At 31.7% G+C, this 13,035-nt stretch overlaps 1 protein-coding gene across 1 annotated transcript; it reads left to right on the forward strand.

Annotated features, from left to right (window-relative positions):
• The first annotated feature begins 366 nt into the window (after nt 1-366).
• LOC110908911 (WD repeat-containing protein 91 homolog) lies at nt 367-6,420 on the forward strand. The gene is made up of 15 exons (XM_022153909.2): nt 367-778; nt 863-985; nt 1,692-1,833; nt 1,913-2,115; nt 2,827-2,882; nt 2,999-3,093; nt 3,168-3,270; nt 3,843-3,937; nt 4,466-4,528; nt 4,645-4,720; nt 4,829-4,937; nt 5,367-5,479; nt 5,560-5,618; nt 5,717-5,825; nt 5,911-6,420. Exons 1-15 carry the CDS (start codon nt 391-393, stop codon nt 6,043-6,045), a joined length of 1,869 nt encoding a protein of 622 aa, XP_022009601.1. The 5' UTR covers nt 367-390; the 3' UTR covers nt 6,046-6,420.
• Nucleotides 6,421-13,035: the final 6,615 nt, after the last annotated feature.

The raw sequence follows: 13,035 nt of genomic DNA on the forward strand, positions 1-13,035 counted from the left end.
ATTTCACTTCTGAGGTGAATGTTAACTGTTGAGTGGTGTTTTTTGGTCGCTGGAGGTAGGCAGTGTTTGTGGTCGAAGATATAATAGAGAGATAGAGAAGTATTACAAATTTTTATACGTTTTTAAGTTATTTACAAAATTGTTATATATGCATATATAATTGTTAAAATGTCTAATTTGCCCTCAAATGAGGTCCATTTAGTCAGATTTAACCATAAAAAAAAAAAAAAAAAAAACTAGATTACATAAACTAGATTTACTCTAATTATTAAACACTTCAATCTAAATAGAAAGATAAAAGACTATTTTTGTAATTTACTCTTAACCAAATTCACAGACATATACACCCCTTTCTTTGTAGGGCACTCAAACAAAAAAAAAAAAAAAAAAATGGAGAACATGAAATACGCAGAGGAGCTCGTGAGAGAATTCCTGTTCTTCAGAGGCTTCACATCCACTCTACAATCATTCGACAAAGAATTAGCAACCGATATCGGCAAAGATTTCCACAAAGACAAAATCTTTGACCTAATTTTCTCACTATACATTCCTAAATTTCAGCCAGATAATCTAATCTCCCTGCTCACCTTTTTCAAGCAATGTTTTTCCTCGTCAGAAACCCTTTTAATTTCTACTTTATCCAAGTTAGAGATCTCTATTTTAAGATATTACATCGTTAATTGTGTAAAGTTTGGAAGAAATGACAAGATTATCGAGTTTTTTAAGGTTTATGGGGATGATTTGATTCGAAAAGATCAAGATTGGATGATTTGGTTTGGTGGGTGTTTGTTGTTTTTGTGTTTTGTTGGTGGGTTTTTCGTTTCTTGGATTAAAGTTTGGGTTTTTTTGTGTGTGTGTGTAGGGATTGGGTATATGAAGAACCCTAATTTGGATCCTCTGTTTCGGGTGTATTTTTCGAAGGAGTGGTTTGATGCGTTGAATCTTTCTGTTAGGAATTTCTTGAGTGAGATTTTTAATGGAAATCATATCCTTTGTTAATGTTTATTGGATCATTGAATGGTTTGTTACAGATCTTATTGCTTTAATGCCTGGTTATGTGTTGATCTTTATGTACATGCTTAATAGATTGTAAGTTTGTTATATGCATTTATGATATTGAGTTTTTTATGGGAATCATATCCTTGAATAATGGTTATTGGATGTTATTGCTTTAATGCCTGGTTATGTGTTGATCTTTATGTATTTGCATTATAGATTGGAAGTTTGTTCTATGCATTTATGATTTTACTGATATTTTTCCACTATTAGTTTAGGGGTTAGGCTATACGCATATCACTGACACATCATACGAGCCGGGTCACACGGGGTCGTATGACTATATACACACAGCTGAGACATCATACGAGCCTTATGGGTCATAGGGGTCATTTGAGGGGTCACACGGGGTTGTATGAGGTGTTGCACTGACACATCATACGGGCCATAATGTTTATATGGGTCGTATGAGTGGTGTTCGTACAAATCATATGAGCCGTATCAGGCGTTCTACTTACGTAGAAGGTGACTGGTGCAATAGAGCACACACCACTGGCAAAGTCACATGGCCCGAATGAGTTCTTATCGCCCTTTATAATTTATATGGCCCGTATGATGATTGGGGGGGGGGTACGTATAGACTATAGCAGCATACTAGTTTAGAGATCAATGCAAATTATCCTTAACTAATCCACGCATTCCGGCATTATTAAAGATCAGTTCAGAGAAACATACCGTCAACCATCTTAAAAACGACATCAAGCATCTTAATACTAGATTGTCACAGCTTCAAGCTTTGTTGGAGGAGAAAGAGGCTCAGTTAAGTCAGTCAAGGAGGTAAACGTCTTTCGTGACGATCTGTTTGATTCAGATTTCAGAGTTTTGGTTTTGTACTGACCAAATGTTTTGATTACAGTAATATTTTAACCGCTCGCCAACTAAGCATTAGTGGGAACGGTGATTCTCCGCGCTCTACGGTTGAGAGTCGGTCAACTGGTTTGCATAAAGAACTTACTGTTTCGTCCAGTGACCCGCATCCGTCTAGGAGGCAGTCCTTGGGTAAGGATGTTGTTCTACCCGAGGATCAAGATGCAAGCCCTGCAACAAACAATTGTGATGGTAAGAAATTATGGTTTTTTTAGTTAAAATAATTTTAACTGTTGCAACTTTAGAACATTATGGCTACTGAATGAATTTCCATATACCTTATTTTTTTAGTGACATAAATGATTGGTTTAATTGCTTAAATGACTGCATACATGAAAACTTTGTTCTCGACTTAGAAACCTAGACACGGGACAATCCATTTTCAGATTGGTAATTTTATCATAGCCTTATTGATAAGTGATAAATACGTATTAGTATTCTCTTTGTAGATTAGGATTTGTTAATTTGGTATTACTAATTAAAAAAAAAGCTAGGATTTTTTACTTGAGGGCTAATAAAAATAGGGATTAGGATTACTATTTTATTGTTTGATTAATTAAAGATGTGAAGACTTAAATGTTTCATCATTAGTGAGCCAATTTTTTTAACATTGGTTAAACTTATCTTGTTTGTTACTAATTTTTTTTTTTTTTTTTTTTTTTTTTATTATTATTATTATTATTGATAAATATGCTTGCCTCTCTATCCCCTGGCATAGAGGTAAGGTTTGCGACTTTGCCCCATCACACCCTCCCTAGACCCTACCAATAGCTCTGCTATGAACGGGATTATACTAGATAGGTTCGTTTTTTTGGTTGGATAAATATGCTTGTGGACATGTGTTGTTTGTTTCCTTGTAACATTTGTGCAACTTTTCAATGATCGACATCTATATGGATCTAGGAAGTGATGAACTTCAGCAAGAAGAAGATTTCCCGGAAGTGAAAGTAGATTTCCAGGTGCGATCAATCATCCATCGTCGTAGATATTTAGTTTTTCTTTTCTTCTTCTTCTTCTTCTTCTTCTTCTTGAATAGGGATTTCGGTCTTGTTATATGGGAAACCATGTTTTGTAGGAGACTTTTTTGGGCCACACAAGTCCAATTAGTTGTTGCAGGTTTTCTACATCCGGCGATAACATTGCAAGTGCTTCTGTCGATGGCACTGTCAGGTAATTTCTCTTAAAAAGCAATCATTGCTTATCTTTGAAGTATTGTTTTAATAATTTTATACACTTTGATAAAGGATATGGACATACGACTCCTCAACTTCCGCATCAAGAAACGCAACCATTTATTGTGGGGCCGAGATCATGTCGCTTGAATGGGACTGCAAATCTGACCGATTGGTATACTATTTTAAGTTTTAACCCATCATCTTTAAAAAAGGCCTCCACTATTCACACACTCCTAATATCTTATTCACGCACCCAATCATGTATACGACTCGTATAGGTTTATATGGGTCGTATAGTAGAAAGAGAATGTCAGAGTGTGTTTGGCTGCACAAGTATACATGTATCCGAGCCTTGTATACGACCCGTAAACATATATACGAGCCTTATATACGACCAGTATATATGTATACAAGTCGTATACTTACATAACCAAACACACTCTTAACCTTCTCTTACTAGTATTCGACCGATATATGTATACTAGCCGTATACTTGTATACGACCCGTATATAGGGTGTCAAAATATAGATTTTGGGGTGTGCCTTTATTAGCCCTTTTAAGTGCAAGTTTATCTTCTATCTTTAAACAAACGTTTCTGTCACACCTTTTAACAATATCCATTACCAGAATGCCGAAAATTAAATATTGAAATGTAAATTTTGTGTATTTACTGTTTTTTGGAGGTTGTGAATGTTGCAAAACAGGAAGTAACGGTCCTCATTTGATTGTCCATTTTGACAAAGCTTCTCATAGGCACGGCTGATGGTGGTATAAAAGCATGGAACGTTGATGCAAAAAGAGTTGTTTGTGATCTCAGTACAACCAGTGAATTTCCAAGGTGTAACATCTGTTTTAATATTTATTTTTATATTTGTTCTCTGCTAAGATCGAGTAAAATGCCATTTTCGTCCATGAGGTTTGGCCAGTTTTGCGACTTCCGTCCAAAGGTTTGTTTTCCCGCATCTGGATCCATAAGGTTTTAAATCTTGCCATTTTCATCCGGCTCCGGCTTGTTAACTCCATCCATTTTTCTCCGTTAGTCATGGGTACTTCTGTCTTTTTTTGTTAACTTAAAGGGCAAGTCAGACTTTTTCAGGGGTATTCTGTCTTTTTACATAACATGAAAAGGACCAAATTGTCCTTTAAGTTAACAAAAAAGACAGAAATACCTTTGACTTAACGGAGAAAAATGGATGGAGTTAACGAGCCGGATAAAAATGGCAAGATTTCAAACCTTATGGATTCAGATGCGGAAAAACAAACCTTTGGACAAAAGTCGCAAAACTGGCCAAACCTCAGGGACGAAAATGGCATTTTACTCGCAAAGTTTTTATTGCTTAATCTTTGTATATATTTTCCGTTGCAGTGTGGTGGACCTAAAATGCAGCCCCGTGGAACCAATATTTGTGTCTGCCGCAGCATCACGAGGGTACCACCATCTTCTAAACATATCTTTCATATTATGATATCATCCCAAAAGTTAATTTTTATATCTTTTTCGTTACCGCTAGTATTTTATTTTATAGAAGTCATTTTTCTTTGTAGGCATGGCTCAAGTTACATTGATAAGTTGGGATTTGCATCGTTAACCGTGTGGAATATGAGAACGTGGAAGCCAATGGTACGTGCTTACGGAACTTTTCATCTAATAATAATTTCCCGACACCCCTCCCACACATAAAAATTGAAATTATTAACGTATAAGTCTTACTTATTGACTTTATTGAAGGCAGTCCTTCCCCTTGGGAAAGATCCACCTGCGATCACATCACTGTGCTTCAACCACAACGGGAAGATATTAGCAGCTGCCGCAACTGATGGAATGATTCACATGTTTGGTATCCTTAAAATTTAAATACTCCGTTTTTATTTTAATAGTTTTTTGAGTAAAGTACACGGATGGTGCCTGTGGTTTACCAAAATTTTGGATTTGGTCCCTAGCTTTCCAAAAGTACACAAATGGTCCCTGTGGTTTGCACTTTGTAACGCATTTAGTCACTAACTTGGACCAGCTGAATACTTTAGATTTGTTAGCTGGGGACTAAATATGTTATAGAGTGCAAACCACGGGGACCATCCGTGTACTTTTAAAAAGCTGGGGACCAAATCCAAAATCTTGGTAAACCACAGGGACCATCCGTGTACTTTTAAAAAGCAAAGGACCAAATCCAAAATCTTGGCAAACCATAGGGACCATCCTTGTATTTTACTCTAGTTTTTTTTCTCAAATGAAATCCACCCAATGGAAAGACCTTAACAAGACTCAGATATGTCTGCGGGCCTGCAAATTACGGGCTGGCCAGCCCATGACTCTGCAATCAGCTCGGTTCTTTTTGGGCCCGATGAGACTAGCATTTTTAGCTTGGGTATAGACGGAAAGGTGAGTTCTTCATCTGAACAAGATGCATTGACCACTTTTGACTTTTATTAGAAAATGAATTATATTTGCGGTTATGACAGGTGTTTGAGTGGAGCTTGCAAAATCAGGGTAAGGTTCTCTGGTCAAGAAATTGCCACAGGTATATATACATTTTCTGGATCATGGATTGAAAAAAAAAACGGTTAGTCAAAGGTTATTAATTTGAGTGTGATACCGCCATACCGGTCCATCGTGTAGGTTCTGTAATCCGGAGAATTCACAAAACTATAGACATGAAATGGCTCTGGATGCAAATGGTAAACGACTTCTGGTGACATCCGGTTCGGTCAGAGCACCAATATATCAGGTTAACTAACTAATACTCGTATTCTTCACGTTCATACAAATGTTGCAAGTTGCAGCCACGTAATATTTGAATTTATGGTGTGCAGGTTCAAGATAATACGAACGGAATGAAAACACTTGCTCATAGTGCACCCATATCAACAGTAGATTGGCACCCGACCCTGCCCATCTTCTTGACAGGATCGGTTGATAACTCGGTTCGGGTCACATCCATCTTATGACGCGCTTCAGTTTGTTGAATGTGGTTTCCTTTCAGTGTTTTGTGTGCTTAGTTTTTTTTTTATAGAAAAGGGTTTTTTTTTTCTCTTAATATAGAGGTTATCATTTTCGTTTGGCGGTTGATGTTTTGATTGATTAAAATTCAAAACCCGGCGACCTGAGAAACTAGTTTGCCGATTCAAAATCGGGTCGACTTGTATGGTTTATGCAAGGTACATGTGTAATATTAATTTAAAATAGAGTGTGATGGGTTATTAGACTCATCAAGTCTTTTGTTTGTGTAATATTTAGTTTTAGTTTTTAATTTGATTACAAGAAGTCAAATTTGTGTTTTCTTGAGTTTTAAACTTCATTAAAAGAGGTTATGTGTTGGTTATGAATTCTTTTGAAACAGTATGTTGCATGCTTGCTACTCATTATGTTTTGAATATGATGTGTAAATTGTATATGATCATTTAATACAATTATTTGTTATATTTGTTAGTCAACAACCACTTTGAATATGTGATTATTTTGACTCTGATCTGCTTAAGTACCTTTGAAAAGTTAATCCTTTCTATTTATTTTATATACAAACTTACTATTAGTTTGCTAATTCTAAGTATAATTTGAAATTCTGAACAAAAAAATAACTCCTAACAATTAATATTCCAATATAACACTTATATAAGAATATATTATCTATGTAAATTAATATGTTATATCAGTGTTTTATATAAAAATTAATATATTGTATTACTATAGAACAAATATTACTTCTGTTACATTTATCAACTTTGATTAACAATGCCAGCCAGCTGCGTGACAACTAGCTATTAAGTTAAACTTTTATTTGTCATGTATGAATATTAATATCTATAATAGTTCTACCAAAAACCTTATATATTTTTTTAATTTCATATAAAAACTAATAGTTGTAACTAGGTCTATTTAAGTCAATTACGTAAAAGCTAGGCTATTAAAGTTAACTTTTATTTGTTAGTGGAAGGTTCAAATGGGAATAATTTTTTTGTAAGAAGAAAATAGAAGAAGTTTCAACCAATAAGAATGCTTCATTTTACTTCATTTAATATTTGTATTTAATTTTAATATAAGGGCATATTGGTAAACTTACATAAATCATTAATTTGTATTCCTCTCCTTTAATAACTAACTAAATTAAATTTGTAACTCCTTTTCAAAATATATACTTTTTCCAAATTAAAAAACCAACTTAATTTAAAGTGTAGAATAAATTAGTAGTTGTGTAGAATAAATTACGAGTTGTGTAGGATATATTTCGAGGTGTGTAGGATAAATTTCGACTGTGTAGGATAAAATTTTATAATGTGTAGGGTATATGTAGGAAAATTTTGATATGTGTAGGTTTTGTAGATTATATGTAGGATAATTAATGATTAGTTGACTAATTAATAAAGAGAGAAAAATTAATGATATGAGTTATAAATGAAATAGTATTTTACTAATATGCCATTTCTTCTTTTTCTTCTCAAATTAAATTTCTTCTCAAATGAACCTTCCCTTATTTGTTATGTATACATATTATTATCTATAACAGTTCTACCAAAAACTTATATAAATTTTTAATTCCATATAAAAACTTATAGTTGTAACTAGATCTATTTAAAAACTATTATATCATACTAGGTTAGAATCCCGTGTAATACACGGGTTGAATAAGTGTAATTTTAAATATCAAATAATAAAAAAATATATCTTAAAAACCTCGTTTATTACACGGGTTGAATAAATGTAATTTTATATACCAAATAATAAAATAATATATCTTTAAAAATCTCGTTTATTACATGAGTTGAATAAATGTAATTTTATATATTAAATAATAAAAAATTACATCTTTAAGAATCTCGTGTATTGTATGGGTTAAGTAAATTTAATTTTATATATTAAATAAAGAAAAAAGTTACATTTTTAAGAATCTCATGTATTGTATGGGTTGAGCACATGTAATTTTATACCGATCAATAAAAAGTTATATCTTGTTATATATGTTTATAAACTCTGTGTATTATAAAACCTCTGGACTAAACTGACAAAATGACCCAAACCACAAGGACTAAAATGACATTTAGCTCTTTACATTATATTAATTTATATTTAGTGTAGTCTTTTGTTAATTTCAAGATAAATAATTTTGATATCTAATAAATATTTCAAAAGACTATATTATCTCCTATACAAATTGTTTAAATTTATTATTAAATTTTATTTTATAATTATCTTTTAATTAATATTAATTATAATTAAGTAGGAGATAGAGATAGCCCTAATGAATGACATGTGTCCCTTTATTGGTTTCTTTTATTATATAGATAGATTATATAGTGAATTTCAAATTTTATTCTTTATCTTTATCCCTTTTTTCAGGCAGTTTAAAATTGATGACTTTTGTACTTAATGTTTCAAAATGTTACACGTTATGTCCTTTAACACTAACTCAGTTAATTTTTTTTTTGGTTAAATATGGTCATGTGCAAGGCATAACGTGCAGCATTTTGAAACATTAATTACAAAATTCGTCAATTTTAAACACAAAGGACACCGCTTGAAAAAGGGTATAAAGATAAAGGACAAAATTTAAAATTCACTCTATATTATATTATATTATATTAAATTACATTACATTACATTACATTACATTACGTTTATATTGTATTCTATCACACAATTGTTATTTCCCCTATATTAATTTACTAGCAGGATACCCGTGTGATGCCGTGGGAGCGGTGCATCACATCGCATTGTGATATTCGTTTTTTGTAGTTTCCTTATCCATATAATATTTATTGTAGCATCATTGTGATAGATATACATCAAAAGCGAAGAAATCGGGTAATCCATTTCATTGTACTGTACATGGTTCGGTCGGTTCGGTCATTATCCTTAATCGAAGCCGAAACCAAAGTCATCGGTTAGTCTATTTTATTAACCAATCTGTTTTCGGTTAATCACTTCGGTTTATTTGGTTAGATTGACGGTTTTTGGTTTGGTTTATTTACATTTAGTTAATAGTAAAAACAGAACTTTGGCTAAAACTTTTGCTTATATGAAATTGAGGTATAAATACATGAAATGAAAGCATAAATATATGAAATGGGATATAAAATATGAAATATATGAACTGGAGGTATAAAAGCTAGAAATATATGAAAATATGAATGACTTAGCTCGGTTCAACTAATTTTGGTTAAACGAGAGTACAAAAAAATTGATAACCGGTTTTTGGTTAATTCGGTTTTCCTTTAATTCAGTTTTTGGTTGATTTCGGTTCGGTTTCGTCTGTTTTCGGTTTGGTTTAGGTTAACGATTTAATTATTGCTCACCGATAACCGATTTTTTGTTAACAACCGAAAGGTGTACGCGCGATGCGGCGGGAAACACAGACATTGCCACAGTGTGCATTGTTCAGTTAGTTAGATTATTATCCTCAACCGAAATCAAGGTCATCGATTAGTCTATTTTATTAACCAATCCGTTTTCAGTTAACCGGTTTGGCTTATTCAGTTGGATTGACAGTTTTTGGTTTGATTAATTTAATTTCGGTTAATAGTCAAAAACTTGGACTAAAACTTTTGATTAGATATATATGAAATTTAGGTATAAATAAATGAAATGGATGTATATGTACATGAAATGGGGGTATAAGTACATAAAATGGGGTATAAATATGAAATACATGAACTGAAGGTATAAAAACTAGAAAATATATGAAAATATAAATGGTTCGGTTCAGTTAATTTTGGTTGAGTGAGGGTACAAAAAAAAAACCAATAACCGTTTTTTGGTTAATTGGGGGTTCGGTTAATCAGTTTTCAATTAATTCAGCTTTTGGTTGATTTCGGTTCGGTTTCGGTTAACAATTCAGTTATTACTCACCATTAGACACTGTTAATCACGCAACATATCAATTTTTAAAATTAAAAAAAAACTATAACAATACTATACTCAAATTAAAGATAATTAAATACTCATTCATATGGTGTAATAAAACAAAAATTTAACGTACCAAAAAGTTATAACTGTTTAAAAATCGTGGGAGGAGTTAGTTTTTAATAAGGGGATAAAGTATAACTACTAACTAATTATCTATAATGTTGTTAAAGATGGGCGATTAAAGTGTAATTTTGATGAGAGAATTAAATTGACGGTATTTAATCACTTGACATTTTGTAGCTATTAAACATTCTGGGATGATGACTAGGTACGTTGGACTTTAATAATTTGTACACTAAGGCATCATCTACTTGTACCTTTTAATCCACACGTCAATACTGACCAAGACAACTATTGAAACGTCGATAAAAATGAGTAAGTCGTCACGATACTTATTTTAAAACATTATAGTTTTAAGATATGGCAAGAATACGTAAAATAATTATAAGTTTATTGTGAAGGGAAAAAGTGTAACTAATTACCCATAATTATGTTAAAACTTAGGGATTTAAATAAAATGAGGGCTAAAATATAATTATTGTTTAAATACCAATTTACCCTTATTTTAGGGTTATGTTTATAAATTAAAAACGAAAAAATTCTTCTTTTCTGGGTATCTTAAAATGTTTTTCTCTCATACATTATAATATAATACAGATAAACATACTCTCCTTCACATTAATTATGTTCAATTTTCTTTTATCGTGATTAGTCATATATAAACTCAGCCTTTACTTTGGTTAAACAAGTAGGGTGGGTTAAGATGGGTGATGGGACTCATGGCTATGGTTTGAACTACATGCATATTGTTTGCATTGTCAATCATATACTTCAAATCCTTATTTTTAATACTTTATAATAACTTAACTTTTTAATCTTATAATTAATTATTTTATGAACTAATTTACAATGAGTTCTCTATTTTATTTGAAATTCTAAATTTAAGTTAAAAAAGTATAATTTTATTACATTTTATTGTGGATAGTACGTTATATTGAACCATGTGTGATGGGATTGAGACATTACCAAATTATTTGATACAATAATTAAAATGTAACGTCTATTTGCTAATAACTATGAAAAAATATTCAATGCTATGTTTTTTCGCTATGTAGCAAAATCTATTTATTTTTAATATTATTGATTAATTTCCTAGGTTTGTTTGTTATCGTTTCGATTCAATTATTTTTTTTTCTACGATAATATTTTACGTTTCAGTCTAAATTTGACAAGTTAACACTTCACAACGCAAGTTGTGCTTCAACATTTTTATGTCCATCTTTGGTACAATTTGAAAGTCTCGTTGCAACGCTCGGATCATAAAAACTAGTTTGTATTTAAAACATAGAACAATGTTCTATATAACAACTAATATTTTTGGCCTTCATGTAAATTAATATTTTTCTTAGTTTCAATAAATTAAACAATATTCTTTATCATTCTATTTATAAGTTAATAAATTATCCTAACTATATTTAACAAATAGTATTTGTGCATAACATATTATAGCAATTAGTATTTTTCGTTAATTACATACACATAGTATTCTATATAAGTATCATATATATATTATTTGTCATATACGATGCGTACGCTGTGAATATATAACATGCGATTTTGTATTTTTAATCAATATGTGATTTTGTTATTTTTTTCCAACATGCGATTTGTTATTTTTTCCAACATGTGATTGTTTTTTAACTCATGCGAATTTACCCCCTTTCCAAAAAATCACATGTTGTAAGTACAAAATTCGCATGTTATATATTTACATCGTACGTTAAGCCCAATTGTACAATACACTTTCTCTATAAATCAATATGTATTTAGTAATAATAAAGGCCTAAAGCTAGTTTTATTTTAATAGTAAAGACTGTAATAATATAATCATTTCTACAAAAGCATCAATCATAACATTATCATCTACCAATTTGTTTGCTAAACGCTAAACAAAAAGTAAATGTAAAAAAGTTAAACAACACCTATGAAATGTAAATGGTAGAAAACAATAAATAAGTTGATTTAGGACTAGTGTGTTGTGACGGGCCATTAAACGAGAAAAAATAGGTATAAAAATGTTGAACCTTGCGGCATGTTAACTCGCAAAATTTAGATTGAAACGTAAAACGAAAAATTTGTAAAAGATAAAAAGTATAGGAGAGCAAAGTTGAAAGTGAAAAATTATTCGGGGTCAAATCGTAAAAGTTAAAAACGTACAGGGGATAAAAGTAAAAACAACTTTGCTATGCATCATGGGTACAACCCATGATGTCAAACTATACAACCGTTGATGCATTGCAAAATTGGTAATTAGTAATTAGTAATATCTATAATGTTACAACCATGAAATATTAATTTATTACTTACTGCTAATTTTGGGTGATCATGTTCAAGATAACACGAATGGAATGAAAACACTTGCTCATAGTGCACCCATATCAATGGTAGATTGGCACCTGAACCTGCCCATCTTCTTGACAGGGTCAGTTGATAACTCGGTTCGGGTCACATGTATCTTATGACGGGCTTCAGTTTGTTGAATATGGTTTCCTTTTGGTGTTATGTGTGCCTCGTTTCTTATAGTAAAAGGGTTTTTTTTTTTCTTATAAAATAGAGGTTATCATTTTCTTTGGCGGTTGATATTATGATTGATCCAAACTGGTAACCTGAATAGTGTCAAAGCTTGAGATTTCCGATCAGGGGGTCGAAAACGTATATATCCAAAAATTTCTATACGAAAACTACATACTCTCCACTACTGAGCGAAAAGTTCGGGGGGTCAGCCGCCCCCTCCTACCTCCACTATGTTGCGCCCCTGGACCTGAAAAACTAGTTTGCCAATTCAAAATTCGGTTCGACTTGTATGGTTTATACAGTTACATGTGTAACATTAATTGAAAATGGAGTGTGATTGGTTAGTAGACTCATCAAGTCTTTTGTTTGTGTAATTTTTTAATTTCTATTTTTAGTTTTTCATTTCATTAGAAGTCATATTTCTGTTTTCTTTGGTTTTTAATTTCATTAAAAGAGGTCATGTG

Source organism: Helianthus annuus, chromosome 14 (assembly GCF_002127325.2).
Source record: "Helianthus annuus cultivar XRQ/B chromosome 14, HanXRQr2.0-SUNRISE, whole genome shotgun sequence".
In the NCBI taxonomy this organism is placed as follows: Eukaryota; Viridiplantae; Streptophyta; class Magnoliopsida; order Asterales; family Asteraceae; genus Helianthus; species Helianthus annuus.

Coding starts and splice junctions, on each gene's coding strand:
- LOC110908911 (XM_022153909.2), top strand. CDS start 391: ATGGAGAACATGAAATACGCAGAGGAGCTCGTGAGAGAATTCCTGTTC. Junction 779..862: donor AGATTGGATGATTTGGTTTG/GTGGGTGTTTGT, acceptor GTGTGTGTGTAG/GGATTGGGTATATGAAGAAC. Junction 2,116..2,826: donor TGCAACAAACAATTGTGATG/GTAAGAAATTAT, acceptor ATATGGATCTAG/GAAGTGATGAACTTCAGCAA.